Genomic DNA, 17,726 nt, shown 5'->3' on the forward strand with positions numbered 1-17,726 from the left:
CATGGCCCATAGCTTTTCAGTGAATATTTGTAGTACAGGAAACTTTTTTTATCCGGCACCGACGGGAATGGTGTGGTGCCGGTTTATCAAAAAGTCCGGATTACAGAGAGGTATAGTAAAAGGTACGAGAGCCCCATACACGGCCACAGATCCAGGCGTCCCTGTTACATAGCAACAGGTGCAGGAACCCCGGTTACACGACCACAGATCCAGGAACGGCCACTAATATGAAGTAAAACTTACCTGAACCTACTTCTGAATTTTGCCGGTTAAGAGATTTCTGGTTATTTAGGTGCCGGTAAATCGAGAGTTTCCTGTATCTATAAACAATTGACCTTGTAAAACACTAATATAAATTGCAACCATCAGAGTAGTTGGCAATGGAACTGAGTGTTAAGAGGGGAGATGGTGGGAATAAGTTTTATGTGGCCATTGTATCATGAACATTTATCCATTTTCCATTGTACAATGTAGTGGAATTAGCCACATCTTCATGTCTATTTTAATGCTTCAACGTTCAGAGAAGCTTCATTTAAAAAAAAAAAAAAAAAAAAATTTGAACAACACAGACCATGCAAAGCTGAAAGATCAATATGTTCTGGAGCAATCTCCAATACCTCAGATGCTCTAGAAAACTACATGTACAACATACAAGACATGGAGCCATAATGTCCTCCTGAGGTGATTATTCAGCAATCTTGATGTGAAGGCCTATCAATTATCATGTGTGTCTGTTAAAATTTTGCCCAGAGTTGGTGCAACAGTGATGGTTACACAACAGCACTGCTAGTAGAAGGTGGCCCACCACTATCTTCTCTCAGCTGCCAGGGATGGCAATAAATTTAACTTTGCAGCGTCATCCACATCAGAAGTTTAAAAAAAAACTTTCCCAGAATGGTAACAGTAACATAAGGGAACAACTTCTACAGAGTGACTACACACACCAGATTTTACAGTAAAGCAAGACAAACGGGATGACACGTTGCCAGATCTAGTCTCTCTAAGTGTATTTTTAGAAATAGAGTAAATTTAGAAACTGAGAAAGTTTGGAACTGGTACTGGAATAGAAGGTAATGGATCTATTTGAATCAATTTGTGAATGTGGCAGATTTAAAACCATAATGCTTGACACACATGATGCTCTATTGTACATTATATCTGTAAAATACTCTATATGTGCTAATTTAAGTGATTGTCTTAATTTCATCCTTTGAATATGCTGGAATAAGCTAGCTCCTCAGATGGCTGTGTTGATCAGTGCCCAGTGTGGTACTAAGCCAAACACCAAGTTCAGATCCTGGTCTGAGTGGAGTTAATTCTCCTCAGCCAGTGCAGTAGTTGAGTTGCTGCAATTGGCTTCTGTGCCCCTGGACTGGAGGGTGGAGGAAGATTGTTATCCGGTGAATCCTGATGGAAAGGGTATGGGGTTGAAATTGAGCCTCGTTGCGTCCATTTTACAGGCCTTATTTCGGGGACCAATGTCTTGTGCCCCAAGGACGCCTGAAAAGTGTCCGATTCCAAATTGCTTTGGGCCATTGTACAGGCGTCCCCGGCGGCTGCCTAAAACAGGCAGCTTATTTGCATATTTAAGGCAGTTAATGCCTGTTTTAGGTCCACTCAGAAATTCGCTTGCGATGAACAGGAGAGGTGTGCCTGGCTCAGGATTCTTAAGTGGCAGCTGCAGCCTTAGCAGTGGCCACCAACTAAAGGCAAGGTTCAGAGAATTTATTTTAAAAAAACCTTCCTGTGGAGCCGTGAGGAACAGGTGTGCTCCCCTAACCCCACAGTCGTTGCGATCACCCCCCCCCCCCCCCCCCAAATGCCCGTTTCAACTTTACCCCACCTTTCCTGGGACTTGCCTCATTCGTTCTCAAATGTGTGATCTGCCCATTTGAATTTCTACCCTTATGTGTTTACGTGAGTGTCTGGTTAAGATAGGAGAAGGCTGGGTCCTCACAGCCAAATAGCCTGGCCACAGTCACATTTTTGGCTCACACATGAATGGCTACTTGGGTAAGGTACCAGAGGGTGAAACCATTCCCCACTGTGTCTGTGTCTTCAGGAGGATGGAGGGGAAAGCTGTCATAAATTGTACATAAGCTTCTTCGATGAAACACTGCAGCTCCCCACCAGAAGATCTGTTTAATCTAGTAGATCCTGCCTTTCTCTTTTACTGTTTGCTTAGGATATTTGCTGACCTGTGTTTTTTCATTTCTTGCAGTTGTTCGAGGGGCACCACCCTTGCCACCTGTTGCGAGGTGATCTGTGACTGTGTGGGTTTGGCTATTCCCTGCCTTCCCTGTTGGAAGACTGAGGCGTTCACTTCCTTTCTTTTCCTAGTGTACAGCTCAAGATCCTTCTCCACTTCACTACATTGAGGCAAAACCTCTTCTGATCTGCTTAGAGCATGCATTCTAATCTGAGATTCCTGAATTTCAGATTGTACAATCTTTGACCTTCACATCTTTCAGCTCCAGGAGTTGTCATTGCAATTGGGCTGAGCTAATGGAAAGTTGACTGAAATGTCATGATTATTTTTTTAAGTTGAGGGGTTGTTAGATGTTTACAGCTACCAGAGATCCAAGAATGACATGTTCAAGTTTCACTACAAATGAAATGGAAACACATGGAATAATATGGGTTTTGTTTTGGTCTATGTTAAGTGGTTAAACTTAATCTTTGACTGTCTGTAAATTAATGTTAATTTTGAAAATATCCTTGGGCCTCTGGTAGAGTGGTAGAATCATGGAACACTATTGGGTAAACATAGACCAGTTGGTAAGACTAAAATTCCCACATTACATGTATTTTTTTGAATTTTTATTCCAATATCTAGCTGGTCCTTGCCTTATACACTATGTCATGTCGGTACCAGATTTATTATAATGTATTTACTCAAGTACAGGAGATATAGTAATCATTGTTATAATTCTTTCTTTGTAAGTTGTACAGAGCTTGTGAATTAGGTATGATGGGCTTGATGGAAGACACTACTTTCTCAGATGACTGACTTGCTTGTTTTGATTGCTTAACCTATCCACAGCAAAGGTTTCATCTTTTGTTTAATGCAGAGCAGCAGAGCTCATGTTGAGGGATGCTGTCTGAGTGTGTCATTTACCAGGCACAAGTAATGTCTCTTCTTGGCACACACTGGGTATGGGAGATGTCTGGATGGCATACACCAGGTCCAGGTGATGTCTCCTGGTGCGTGCTAGGTACGAGCGATGTGAAATGCACTGCATTTTTTTTTTTAAAGCTGTAACTTCTGGCCAAAGCACTTTGAATTTGGTGTTTTTTGTGTGTTTGTCTGTAACGTGGTACTTTCACGCTGTTCCTGGGAACCCTGTACACTGTTCTCCTACAGCCTTCATGTGCGGTGCTACAGTACCAGCGAGTCTAAATCTCTCTTGATAGGAATAATGGTAATTTCTTCCATAGGTAAACATTCCCTCTCTCTCTCTACTCCCTCCCTGTCTCTTTCTCTCTCTCCGCTTTGTGTGGAAGTGGGGTTGCATTTAGGCCTGAAACCCTGTCTGAGAGATGCTGAGCAATTTATAGATCAGTTTGCAGTTTTTCCATACAAAATTTTTTGCAAGATTATAGCAAATATATAAAGGAGGGATAGAGTATATAGAATTGTACCAATTAATCGATTTATGATCAGTTAATCGATTCATTTTCTGTTGATTTTAAATATTTTAAACAATCAGCTTTTTGTTGAGCCAATCAGTATGGGTATGGCCCGATATTGTATTCTCACTTGATTGAGTTATTCAAATCCTGTTCTGAACACTAATGAGATTGCTGTAATAACACAATGCTGAAATGGGCTTTGTTTAGCGGTGTGCTTGACCTACGTACAAGGCCGCTGGTTCACCGTTTTCATAGCAAAACGGGTGGCCTGTGATCCCCAGAACACTGGTAGAAATCCTGGAAATTCGTAATGGAATTTGACTTGTTCACTCACCATAAACCAATGAGCCCTTTCTGTGTAACAGCAGAATAACTAATTGCTGAAACATTTGAGTTGGCACAGCCTAAAAGCTATCATTTATATATTTTTTTTAATGTCTTAACATTCATATAAATGTTGTTTGAACACACCTACCTTAATAAGAGAGAGGAGTCTGCACTGGTGTGTTGCTGGGTCCATTCGATGAGTGTGGAAAAGCCCATTATCACAAGTGCTGCTGCAGGTGTCAGCGGATCAGGCTCTTTCTCATGAATACAACATGTCCAGCAACGCAGTTACTCAGCAATATTCTGTTGTACGTGCATCAATGTTTGAATGTGTAGAAGATGCAACAAAACAAGAATCTGGCTGCCATTTCAAAAAACTTGATCTCCTTGGTGACATCAATTACCTGTTTGGACTGTGTGTGGATCTGCAGCACGTGTTCAGAAGAACAAGTGATATTTTCACACCTGTATGGAATACTTATTCAATTTCTCATTTGTGAGATATCATTGGCAGGTACTGTGAAATTAAGATGTATTTACAATGCACTAAAATGTGTTTCATTGTGCATGGGATGGTTTTATAAGATTTTGACTCGCTGGTTTGTACAGTAGAAAATGTACTTGCAAATATACTCAAGCTTATCCTACAGTTTAAACGTGACAGCAGGATGGTTTTCTATACTGTACAAATGCATGCAAATTAAATACTACAGAACTGACCCTCCATGCTTTTTTTGTCTAGGTATCAGTGGACCCAATGTGTTTGCATTTGCTTCTGGCTGCGGTTTAAGTGTAGTCAAAGTGAAAATGACCAGTTCTTGTATATTAATCATTTGAACCAATAACTCTAGTGACCATTCCACAGAATAGTCTGGTCCAGTACTGGTGATGTCTTTGTTTCTTGCTGAAAATCTGGTACTTGTATTCTTAATCACCCAGCACACACCAAGAAAGGAACAAGAAAACCGTCAATGCACTGCAGGAAGCTGATTGTCAGACAAGCAATGAGCGGGTTTTGTGGGTTTTTAAAAAATAAATTAGTTTTGCAGCATTTACCGCAGGTATAGTGGTTTTGCCAGTAGTCCCCAATACAAGGCTACCAGACCGAGATCTGGGATTTGTAATACAGGTTTGAAACGTGCAATATTGGCACTGGTGCCGACACATGTACAGTAATGCCCAGTGCTGGTACATGTAATACCATGCCAGTACCCTGTACATATAATGCCAGCTTCATAGCGCCCTAGTGTATGGTGTATGTAATATGCCAGTCCAGTACAGGTCCAGTATTTGTATAATTTTTTGTTTTCTTTTTCTCGCTTTGCGGTTGCCACAAACATTGTGCCTTACAGAATGCACCAGCGTTTCTGTGTTGCTTTGTTTTGCTCTTTTACATGCGCGCACACAAAAATAGGGCAGGAGGACTTTTCCTTCCATCAGACGTTGCCTGTTTTGAGTCCTGTGAATATTACCATGTCTGTCGTCTGATGCCGCCTGTGGTGGATTTCTTTTTTTTCCTCCCGTAGCTTTTCCGTCAACATGGTGGGTACTCTGCATTCGAAATATTTTTTTTAAACAAAATTAACCTCATTATTATTAAAGTTCTGTTTAGCTGGATTAATTTATTGTCTTGATTTATGTTTCTTTTTGTGGTAATCTAATAGATTTCCTGTCCCTCTCCTATGGTTGATCTGTGCAGGGTGTTGGGGTAGTCTCTAACTATGGGTCTGGGGTGTGCTGTAGATTCCCCTGCTATGCAATTCTTGATTATGAAAACAAAACTTTGTAATCACATTTCTTTAAATGGTACAGCAGCCTCTTCTGTGGGATTGTAATACATAGAAGAAAAAAAAGGACTCGGAATATGGAGATTGCAATAACTAGAGCATTAAATTCCCTTGTGTATTGCTGTATCATGCAGGCCAGCTGGACTTGGTTCTCTGTTAATTATCAAGAAAATTGAAATAAAAATAATCACTTTAATTTTTCTTATCTTGCGTGTTGAAGTGTGATTTACTGTTGCTTCTGTTCCATTTCTTAGTTCATTTTCTATGTAACATTGGACGTGTGTTTTACAGAAACCAGCATTTGCTCTTATTTTCTTGTGCATTCAGAATTAACAGGAATTATAACTTCATAATCCCTAGCTCCACCATTCACCAAAAACACGAGGTGAGAGGAAAAAGGCAGATATCTCTTAACTCTTTCACACCTAAGATTCCTTTGCCAAATCAGACTATTGAGCTGCACATACGAAGGGCCTAGACTCTGAGTGTTTTTGCAACACTACTTAAGTAACATTGATTTCTCTTTGCCAGTGCTTTTAAGTTCCATTCTCCTAGAAGTAAATCAGATCTCGGTTCAATTTCTTCATTTGCCTGGCAGGGGAATGCCACAATATACAGTCTGTCACAGCTTTGCTTATTAGAGAATAGAACCCTACAGCTCGACAGTGTGGAAAAAAATCACTTGTGCATTTTTAAATACCAGCAATATCCTTGCATTTGAATTCGGGATTTCCAAACTGATGAATGTCTTTTGCTGTAAGGTGAGAAAGTTTCATAACAGCAACTGCTTAGAGGGACCCGGGCTGCTGCCATAGCAACAGTTGAGTAGATGGCAGAAGAAAACAAGTCCTCTGCTCTGTCAGAACAGGAATCTTGATTTGAAAGCTTAACTTTTGAGAATGGGACTTAAAGGAAGCATCATCGTGTCCAGTTGTTTTACTGAATATTCTGTCAATGTAATGAACTGTCATTTTCAACAACTCAAAGTCTTGAATCAAATATTCACCCAAAATGAAATGTGTTGCTGTCTTCAGACTGAAAATAGATTTGATAGAAATTGCAGTTTTCTGGGCATGTCCATGAACACTAAAATAATCAGAGTTAAGGCACCTTTAGCATCTACTTTGCAATAAAGCCATAGCACTGTTATTAACTTCTTAATTTGAGTTTTCACTAAATGTACAAATGGCACTAATAGAATGGAAAGTAGCACTTTATTAAATCTGTAACATGATTTGTGATATTAATTATAGAAAGAATAAAACAAAATGGGGGATATACAATTTTACTGCTTACAGTCCAGAGAGTATGAATAATTCAGTTTAATTGAGTTGTAAGGAGGCTGGGTGATGAAGTGGGTTACAACAAAATCATTTCAAATCTGGGACTTTGATTCAAATCCCGCTTTGAACCATAAGGTGGAAGTTTTATTTGTTGGCTGTAAGAGTACTTTTTAAAAATTATTAATGATTAGGATGTGGGTGACACTGGCAAGGCAATATTTATTGCCATCAATCACACAATGTGGAATTGAATTCATGTAGGGGTGGCAGATCCCTTCCCTTAAGGACACTAGTGAACCAGTTGGGTTTTTGTGACAATCCTGCAGCTTTTCGTCGTCAATTTTCTGTTGGCAGCTGACAAATTGCCAGATTTATTGAATTCAATTTAAAACTTGCTATGAACTTAACTTCTGGGTTGCTAGTCCAGTATCCATAATCACCCCTCTCCTGCTTTCTCCATCCTTTTGGGGAGCTCCCCTGTGGGTGCGAGTTAAAATTGCCTACAAAGCAGCACAATAGTCTCACTCAATGAGACCACAAGGATGGCTGGTGTGGGTAAGGGAAGGTTACACTAATGCAGTTATGGTGTGAACGAGCTATCAAACAGTAGAGTCTGTTATATCTGAGCTGAGAATAATTGATGACCCAGAAAGCAAAATGTAGAACTGTTCTATTCCTCAGCATAGACCCAAAGGGGCAATGTGTGTACTTGGGCACAGGGAAGGAAACAAAACAATTATTACTGAGGAAATATACACATTAGGAATGTCACATTGATGCATAAAAACCTCACATTTGGATAGCTGGTGTGAATTTATTGGTTACGAACACTTCATAATTAATGGTTCAGAGGCTAAAGTGTTTTTTTGTGTAAATGAGAAGCACTGATGGAAAAATACCATTTTATGAAGAGAAAAACCAATTTGGGCTCCCAATCCTGATTGATATCCAGAGACATCTGCTGAAGGTGCTCCTGTGGGTATTGGATGACAGGAAGTCATGCTTCATATTCCCTACATTACAACAGTGATTACATTTCAATAATACTTAATTGGCGGTAAAGCACTTGGGATGTCCTGAGGTCGTGAAAGGTGCTACGTAAATGCAAGTCCTTTCTATCATCTAATACTCTCTCAAACAGTTTATTCAGACTCTAGGAGCCACACTTGTATTTCTATTGGCTTGCTTGGGTGAAGTCACTCCTGTTGGGAATCGGCCTCTCTAATGCGGTCAGTAATTCTCACACTGTACGTTCCAAGCTCCTTCAACATGTATTTGTAGGTTTAGAATTGCTGAAGCTTCTGGTGTGACACTTAATAAATTACTGCTACAAATGATCATTTGGCTAATAACTGCGATTACAATAAACCTTCTAAAATGTCTTGTGCTGAGATAGGAGAAGGATAATTAAAGCAGCTGAGGTCCCCTGGTTCAGCAAAGCCATTAGCAAAATTGTGACATTATAACAGAGCTGTGCTCGCTGAGCTTGTTGAATGAATGTGGACTTTTACCATTCATTAATAACCACTCTGTCAGTAACTGAATTACCAGAATTCAGTGATTTATCTACTAATAGGCAATAAAGCTCAGAATTGACGGTCTATTGGGACATGAGCTTCCCTTTATTAACGGGCGCTGATCCCTTAATAGATAATAGCGTTTATGCCCTGTATTTAAAAAGTGCACCGAATGTATGTCTTTTTTAATTATGGATTGTTGAACAAGGTAGACCTTTGAGTTATGATCATCCTTTTAATGGGTTTCAAAATATGTTTTATTGTAAAGCACAAAAAGAACACTAATACTCCTGAGGTTGAATATCATGAAAGAAAATTAGCTCACTATTTCAATGGAATTGTGTGAAGGCATAGTGATTTTGAGTAGCTTGATTCCAAAATATATACAGGTACGTACAGATATATATCTACCTCCACTGTGTTCTATAAAAGTATTTCAATTGAGACCAGGTGTTACTTAAAAAAAAAAAAAAAAAATTCTTGCAATCTATCTCTAAATAATCTCAATTTGGTTTAAACATCAAATATGCAAATAAGCGCTGAAAATCCTGTAGCATAATCCGGGCTGGGGGACCGGGAAGTGAATTGATTTCCTGAAGGAGCACACTCATGGTCAGGTAGAGTTGCATGGGTGCTAGCCACGCCATCCTCCTCGCCCGTCAATGCTTTGAAGTCCACCTCGGTTACACTGCCCTCACTTGGTTCCACTCCTACCCGCGTTGTCTCAGCTCAGTTGGTAACACTTTCACCTCCGAATCACAAGCTTCTCGGTCCAAGCTGCTATCCACATAATTCAGGCCAACGCAGTATGGAGGTGCCCAGCCTTCAGATGGGATATTAAAACAAGCCCCGCCGTCTACCTGTTCAGGGGGAGAAAATATTTGAAAAGGGATTCCCCCAGAGCCTTGGCCAACATTTCCCCCTCAACCACAGTTAAACAGATTAACTGGTTAGTCACCTCATCTAGTTGTTTGTGGAATCTTGCTGTGTGAAAATTGGCTGCCACGTTCATAAACAGAACAATGACTACGTTTCAAAGATCAGCTGGACATTGTGTGTCAGCAGGGTATTTGACAATGGGGAGGAATCACAAACGAGCCTGATCCTGCCCTTACCTGATGTCCACACACATGCACTTTCTATCAGAATTAACTGGATATCTGGAGTACAAAGGTCAATTACATTGCTCCAACAGCCATTCCAGCTGAGCTCAGCTAACTCAGCACTGGGAATTGTACACTCCACCTCCCTGACCTGTGGCTCAGTTCCACACTGGGCGGCGCTTTTTCTGATCGTGCCAGTAAGGAAACCGCTACTTAAGTTTTGTTTAAATTACTTCTTTTTGCATTTCAAGACTTCTTTTGCTTGGAGTTTCTGCTGTTTTGGCTAACCTTTTCCCTCACCCTTTTTCTTTTCTCTTCTACCCTAGAGTTCTTCAATACACGCTTTCCAATATCCCTGAGCCTGATGAGAATTACAAGACGTACAGTCCAACAAGGCGGGCCAGGCTAGAACCTGAACTGACTGGCAATTCTCTATTATTTGAGAAGGCCTCTACATGGTCCTAGTGCCGTTATATTTACAGCATATTACAGTAGTTAAAACAAAAACGGTTGATCCTTAACTGCCTTGCCAGCTATAATATATGGCCAAAGTCTCCCAGAATATGTGGATTACTGGCGGATGTGTGTGTTTATATTTGTGTTTCGAGAACAATTACAAGATGCGCTGCAGCAACTCCCAAACCCGCGACCTCTAGCACCTAGAAGGACAAGGGCAACAGGCGCATGGGAACATCATCACCTCCAAGTTCCCCTCCAAGTCACACAGCATCCTGATTTGTAAATATATCGCCGTTCCTTCATAGTCGTTGGGTCAAAATCCTAGAACTCCTTCCCTAACAGTACTGTGGGAGTACCTTCACCACACGGACTGCAGCGGTTTAAGGTGACTCGCCACCACCTTCTGAAGGGCAACTAGGGATAGGCAATAAATGCTGGCCTTGCCAGCGACGCCCACATCCCATGAACAAATTTAAAAAAAGTAATGTGGCTCAGGAGAGTGAGAATACCTTTAAATCAAGGCACTGCCGCATGCTCCATAGAGAAACCGATTTTTTAATGAAACAATCAGGATAGGGTTAAGTACACTGGTACCTATCCAACAGATGGAAATTCCAAATCAGTGAATCCCCAAAATTGAAATTAAAATTATTCACAATATGAATGACAGTAAAAGAGGACTGAACGATCTTTCAAGTTCAGGCAATAATACATTATATAAAAGAAATGGGTAGAAATTTGCGTAACAATAAATTGAGATAGGAACATGACGCTGATGAAATGTTTAATGACGGCCTTATTTTTATATATTGATATATATTCAAAACGTTAAAGGGGAGGGCTGTAAGGAAAGGGTTAATTCTTTATATTAACTTTAGCTTTTAAGTGAGTTTCTGTCAGCAATGTTCAGTTAGTAAAAGGGATACCAATGTTGTAGCTGATGAGATTCAGCGGAGGCTATAAACTGCCTTTGTTCGCTCAACCTTTAGAGCTGCCATAGATCTCTTGGCAGTGAGACATCAATGGACATGTTTTGATCATCAAGTCAAGAAGCTATAGCTTCAGATAGTGACTCTTCTGAGGACAGCTGAGTAAGGTCCCTAAAGCGGGCCTCTGTTCCCTGTAACTGTCTCCAGGTGAAAGACTTGATTGACAGTTCAGTCAAGGTGAAGACTTGAGGAGTGATTCTTGTTAAAACTGAAGTTATGGCAGAGTGAAAACAAGGTTTAAAACGTGGGTCATTAGAATAGATACTTCAGAATTTGACAAGGCCTGATCAACCATTAACCCTTCGAGCTTGAAACCTGTAATGTGTGAATTCTCCGGTAAATCATATTATCGTCAGTGCAATCTTATGTGTATATGGGTTATCATTGTACGCTTAATTCCTATGAAAGCCAATTAATGCCTTTGAACCCTATTATCTTGAGGAATTACTTATAAACTTATGTAAGAACACCTATCCCTTAACAGTGGCATGGAAGGAGGTGGCAGAGACCCTCGCTGCAACATCCACAGTCCCGTGGACAGCACATCAGTGCAGAAAGAATTATAATGATATGACCAGAGCAAGGAAGGTAAAAGATTTGCGGAAAATTTTAAAACTACAGTTTCTGTTACTTCATACAGACGGTAAGCTTTTATTTGCTTTACAGCTTGTTTGTTGAAGGCTGAAGCCAAAGGCGAGTGAGTCATAAAACTCAGTTGCCATGGGAGACGGCCTTCCCAAGGTGATGAATTTCACACCTTTATCTCTCAGAGCAGGTTTGAATACGTGAAAAGAAGCCTCTCCTAGTAAGCAACCAATGTGATGCTCTCTCTCCTATTTTATCCATCTGTGCAAGGCAAGGTGGCTCATAATGCGCAGGAGCGGGCGATGACAGGTAGTACTCCCTTCCTGAGGAAGCTTACCCCTTCTGAGGACAAGGCCCTGCAGCTGCAAGGATACAAGGGTGTGCCAACTGTGGTCCAAGCAGATATTGGAGCCAAGGTGGGTGTCACATCCTCTTGCTCTGTCTTCTGGCCAGAATAGATCCAAGGCTGAGACATCTGAGATTTGTGAAATGCACGTGTTCCATGGGATGCAGGTTTAAAACCTCTTTCGTGGCTGTAGGGCTGGAAAAGGAAATTAGAGAGGATGCTCGTGCAGCGATGTCATCAGGCCACGGCTTTGCAGGAGCCTCATCCATGGCCTGACTCCTGCATTTTAAAATTTAAAAGGATGGGAATGGGGTCAGGTTGCCCGATCCCAATATTTTAACCCCTCCACCCCCAAAATCGAGGCCCATATTAGATAGGTAGGAAAGTAAATTGTGAAGAGGACATAAGGAGGCTACAAAGGGATATAGATAGGTTAAGTGAGTGGGCAAAGATCTGGCAAATGGAGTATAATGTGGGAAAATGTGAAGTTGTCCATTTTGGCAGGAAGAATAAAAAAGAAGCATATTATCTAAATGGTGAGAGATTGCAGAGCTCTGAGATGCAGAAGGATCTGGGGGCTAGATTTTCAGTATAGACAGTTTTGGGGCGCTAACCTTAGCGCCCGCCCCAAAGTAGCGCCCCGTTGCCGGAAATTCAGTGGCTTCGCCCTAAGAGATTGGTGGAGCGCTAAAAGAGGCGTTCCACTCCTATCTTTAGGTGCTAAGCCGGCGATCCAGAGGGATAGCGCCCAGGCGGGGCGCAGCGCGGGTGCGGTCATTTTTGGACTGACAGCAGACCCCGTGGCGCCGACCAGCTCTTAAAGGGGGAAGGGACGAATTGGTCTGCTGCCACGCCCTGCACACTGCAGCCTTGCAAAGAGGCCTCAACACTGCTGCTCAGCCCCAGGGAGTCATGGCAACGCCAGAGAAGGCCCGTCAGCGTGCCCTGCGCTTCTCAGAGGGTGATCTGGACATAATGGTCACAGCTCTGGAGGTGAGGCGCAAGATCTTGTTCCCAGAGAGTGGGAGGAATCCAACCCACCACGACTACACCAAAGCCTGGAAGCAGATCGCCCAGAGGGTGACGTTCACCGGCGATGCCCCCAGGACCCACAAACAATGTCGTAAAAAATACAACGATCTGACCAGGATTGTGAAGGTGAGTAGCCTTTCCAGTCTCCTCCTCATTCTTGCATGTACACCTGACATGATGGGCAAAGGGAGCTGAAAGTCCTATTGGCCAGCCCTCAGCCAGCAGCATTGGGACAGTCATGAGCATCACATGGCCATTCGGCACTCTACACTTTGTCCAAGCTGTTCCACCATGGGAGGCAGTGCACACTACATCAGGGCTTCACTCTGTCCACGCTATTCCACCATGGGAGGCAGTGCACACTACATCAGGGCTTCACTCTGTCCAAGCTATTCCACCATGGGAGGCAGTGCACACTACATCAGGGCTTCACTCTGTCCACGCTATTCCACCATGGGAGGCAGTGCACACTACATCAGGGCTTCACTCTGTCCAAGCTATTCCACCATGGGAGGCAGTGCACACTACATCAGGGCTTCACTGTGCACTTACAGCCCGTCCTTTCTCTTGCAGGCTAAAGTAGCGGTTAATCGCCAGGCGCGTGCCAGGGGTGGCCGCGCCAAGCTGCAGAAGCTCACTCGGCTGGAGGAGCGCGTGTGTGTGCTCATGGGAGCCCGTGTGATTGTCCCCACAGCGTGCGGAGTATCCGACCCTCCACTGCCCGGCAATGGTAAGGACCTCGCCTTTTGGCCCTCTCGCGTCGCACTGGCCCATCCGAGCTACCTCCTTTGCCACTGTCCCACCAATGCGCTGAATGCCACCAGTCCTAACTCCCTCGCTGACTCCGTCTCCTCACTCTGAAGCTACTCTTGTGCATTCCTGCTTTCAGCTGGTGACGACCAGGACCCTGAAGCTGCCAGTGACAGCACCTCCGACCAGGAGGAGGAGGAGGAGCAAGCCGGACCTTCGGGGGAACAGTCACGTCCCGCAGGAGAGGAGGAAATGCTTGACACCTCCTCACTGGACGAGTGCCTGGAGGAACTGTCGCAGGGCAATGCAGCTTCTGGGACCAGTGGCGTCCAGCCACCCAGGAGCCGTGCGCGTGGCCCGCGGCCTTCCCCCCAAAGGGGGGAAGGATCAGAGGGGAGTGCTGCTGTTCGGCACACTCGCCGCCACCAACGCGGCAAGGGTCCCCTAGTTCGGCCCCCTCCTCCCCAGCGGGAGAGTCGCGACTCCAGTCCGGACACCTTCACCTCGGAGGAGGTGCGGAAGCTGGATAAGATGGCCGAGGATTCGGACCGGCGCCACACGGAGCTCATGAGCGTGGTGGGGCGCATGCCTGAGGCCATCGAGTCGCTGGCGACCAGTGTGCGCGAGTTCGGGGCAGCAACTGCCGCGAGTGGCCGCATGCTGACTGATGCCGTCAAGACCCTGGCGGCTGTGATGTGCGCGCACACCAGGACCACAGGGGCACTCACTGCTGCCACACGCGCTGTCTCAGGCAGGCATCGCCAGGGCAGCCGCCGCGCTGGACCATCCCAGCAAGCCGCCCCTCGGCTGATTGTTGCGGATCCTGCAGTGCGGGCCCGGCCGAGTGCCACCGCGCCACAGCACCAGCCAGCGCATCCCAGACGCCAGCTAGCCCACATTGCGCCATCCGTCGCCGCCATTCCCCCACTGGGGCGTCAAGGGCAAGCGGCTGCAGCTGATGGTGGCCAGGCTCAGGTGCGCCACTCAGCAGACGGCCCCTCGAGGCCCAAACGCCGTGTAGGCCGCCCCCCAGCGGCATCTGGCGGAAGGGCATCTGAGCCTCAGGCACCTTCCCCCAGCCTCGCAGCAGCCACTGGGCAGAGCTTGCGAAGGAGCAGCAGGCCGGGCAGGGGAGGCAAAAGGCTGGGCAAGGTCTCGCCCTCGCGGGCCACTCAGTAGAGGGTGTGGGCAGCTTTCCTTTTATATGGCGGTGGCCATCTTTATTTTGCCCATGGTTGTGTTGTTGGAGGGCTTATTTTTTGCGTTAGGCCGACGTTGAGGCCCGGTTTGAAGAAAGGTGGAGTGACTCCTCCCCAGTTTGTGGGAGTGAGTCGTTTGGTGGGCTTTTTGTGGGGCCCGTTTATTGTTTTTGGGGATTCATGTGGGAAGGGCTTTTCATTTTTGTGCAATAAAAAATTATCTTTATTCATGCAGTCTCCATGGTTGTTCTTCTTGGTGTTTGTTGGCTTCGCCGGCTGAGGGCTTGCGGAGCGGCTGCATTCATCTTCCCTCATGGCCCCTGGCCATTCCCTGACAGGGGGCTTAGAAGTACCGTGTAATAAGGTGGCGTCGTGCGGCCCTTGGCCCTGGTCGCTCCCTCCTGGGAACGTACTCCTGCTCCTCCTGCTCCTCCTCCTGAGGTGCTGGTCCAACGTCAGGTGGCAGTGCCTGAGTCCTGCGGATAGCCAGGTTGTGTAGCATGCAGCAAACCACCACAAATTGGGAGACCCGGTCCGGCGAATACTGGAGAGCCCCTCCGGAGCGATCAAGGCAGCGGAACCGCTGCTTGAGGACCCCAATAGTTAGCTCGATGATGTTGCGGGTGGTTTGATGGCTCTCGTTGTAGGCCTCTTCGGCAGCGGTCCTGGGCGCGCCGAGCGGGGTCATGAGCCAGGTGCACAAAGGATAGCCTTTGTCCCCGAGTAGCCATCCTCTTGGGGGAGGCTGTGCCTGGAACATGTCATGCACAGTACTCTGCCGCAGGATAAAGGCATCGTGGCTGCTGCCTGGGAAGCTGGCATTGACTGCCATGATGCGCTGCTTGTGGTCACAGACCAGCTGCACATTCAGAGAATGGCAGCCCTTCCTGTTGCGATACTGCTCGCCATGCTCCAGAGGGGCCCGCAAAGCCACATGCGTACAGTCAATGGCGCCCTGCACCAAGGGGAATTCCTCGAGTCTGGAAAATCCCAATGCGCGCTGATGCTGGCTCTCCAGGGCCATGGGGAAGGAGATGAATTGGCTTCTCCTTCTGAACAGTGCTTCGGTCACCTGGCGGATGCAGCGATGTGCGCCGTACTGGGAGATGTTTGCTATGTCCCCAGCAGCGTATTGGAAGGAGCCGGTGGCATAGAAGTTCAATGCCACCGTCACCTTCACTTCCACCGACAGAGACGTCCTGCACCTGAGCTTTGGCCGCAGATCTCGGCGAAGCAGGTGGCAGATCTCTGCAATCACCTCCTTTCGGAATCGGAGCCTTTTAACACGTCGCGCGGCACTCATGTTTAGGTAGGAGCGCTGCTGGCGGTATAGCCTGACTGGGTAAGGCCTACGTGGCCGACGCCTGTAGCCCCCTCTGCCTCTAGCCAGGGCTGCCCCTCTCACAATGCGTCTGCGAGCCCTACGGACATGGAGCTGCAGCTCCGCGTTGGCACCCCATGCAACCCCCATCAAATCCTGGCAAACACTCTAATTTCCAAAAGGCCACTTGCAGCGCTCTGGCCTGAGTCCAAAAATACCTGGCTCTTGCTGCTTGAAACCAGTTAGCTATCCTCCTTGTTGTGTCTCCAGAAATGCGTTGCACAAGAGTGTTTTCTGAAAAAAGGCTGGCCTTTATGCTGGAGAGTACGTCCCCTTTAATTTGCGCCCCCCGGAGCCCGCGCTGGTTGTGTTGCGTTCCTTTTTCCAAACGCGCCAGCCGCACAATGGGGCGGTCCGACTGAAGTTTGGAATCGGGGCGCACAAAGGGCGTTGCACGAGGATGTGACGTCATTTTCTGCGCGCGCATCCGGGCGGGTGCTAAACTTTGCGCCGGCACTAACGGGCAACTTAATTTGGGGCGGGGCGCAAACTGCGCTGCGCCCGGGCGCTACATGCATAGCGCCCGAAAAACACTTCTCTTAAGGCGCTAACTGCTGGCGCAAGCGGCTGAAAATCTAGCCCTGGGTGTCCTAGTGCATGAATTGCAAAAGGTTAGTATGCAGGTGCAGCAAGTAATTAGGAAAGCTAATAGAATTATATTGTTTATTGCGAGGGGAATTGAATACAAAAGTAGGAAGATTATGCTTCAGCTATACAGGGCATTGGTGAGACCACATCTGGAGTACTGTGTACAGTATTGGTCTCCTTATTTAAGGATGTAAATGCGTTGGAAGCAGTTCAGAGAAGGTTTACTAGACTAATACCTGGAATGGGCGGGTTGTCTTATGAGGAAAGGTTGGACAGGCTAGGCTCGTATCCGCTGGAGTTTAGAAGAGTAAGAGGTGACTTGATTGAAACATATAAGATCCTGAGGGGTCTGGACAGGGTGGATGTGGAGAGGATGTTTCCTCTTGTGGGAGAATCTAGGACTAGGGGTCACTGTTTAAAAATAAGGGGTCGCCCATTTAAGACAGAGATGAGGAGAATTTTTTTTCTTACAGAGTGTCGTGAGTCTTTGGAACTCTCTTCCTCAGAGGGCGGTAGAAGCAAAGTCTTTGAATATTTTTAAGGCAGAGGTAGATAGATTCTTTGTAAGCAAGGGGGTGAGAAGTTATCGGGGGTAGGCGGGAATGTGGAGTAATCAGATCAGCCATGATCTTATTGAATGGTGGAGCAGGGCCGAGTGGCCTACTCCTGCTCCTAATTCGTATGTTCGTATATTGCTGCTGTTAGAGACACAACTTAAGGAAACATCTTGCGTAGATGTACGCAGAC

At 45.6% G+C, this 17,726-nt stretch overlaps 1 protein-coding gene and 1 long non-coding RNA gene across 2 annotated transcripts in view; both read left to right on the forward strand.

Annotated features, from left to right (window-relative positions):
• wipf2b (WAS/WASL interacting protein family, member 2b) overlaps nucleotides 1–5,952 on the forward strand; it is a 57,148-nt gene extending 51,196 nt beyond the window's left edge. The window contains exon 8 of the mRNA XM_085966549.1: nucleotides 2,222–5,952. Coding sequence (XP_085822675.1) covers nucleotides 2,222–2,262 — 41 coding nt within the window. The 3' untranslated portion in view covers nucleotides 2,263–5,952. The remainder of the gene's footprint in view (nucleotides 1–2,221) is intronic.
• A 3,803-nt stretch (nucleotides 5,953–9,755) lies between these two features.
• On the forward strand, nucleotides 9,756–10,916 carry LOC147101260 (uncharacterized). The gene is made up of 2 exons (XR_015073468.1): nucleotides 9,756–9,847; nucleotides 9,977–10,916. It is a non-coding gene; the product is annotated as an uncharacterized LOC147101260 (long non-coding RNA).
• Nucleotides 10,917–17,726: the final 6,810 nt, after the last annotated feature.

The sequence above is a fragment of the Somniosus microcephalus genome, chromosome 24, assembly GCF_052327205.1.
Source record: "Somniosus microcephalus isolate GS21.2 chromosome 24, FLI_Smic_1.0, whole genome shotgun sequence".
NCBI lineage: Eukaryota > Metazoa > Chordata > Chondrichthyes > Squaliformes > Somniosidae > Somniosus > Somniosus microcephalus.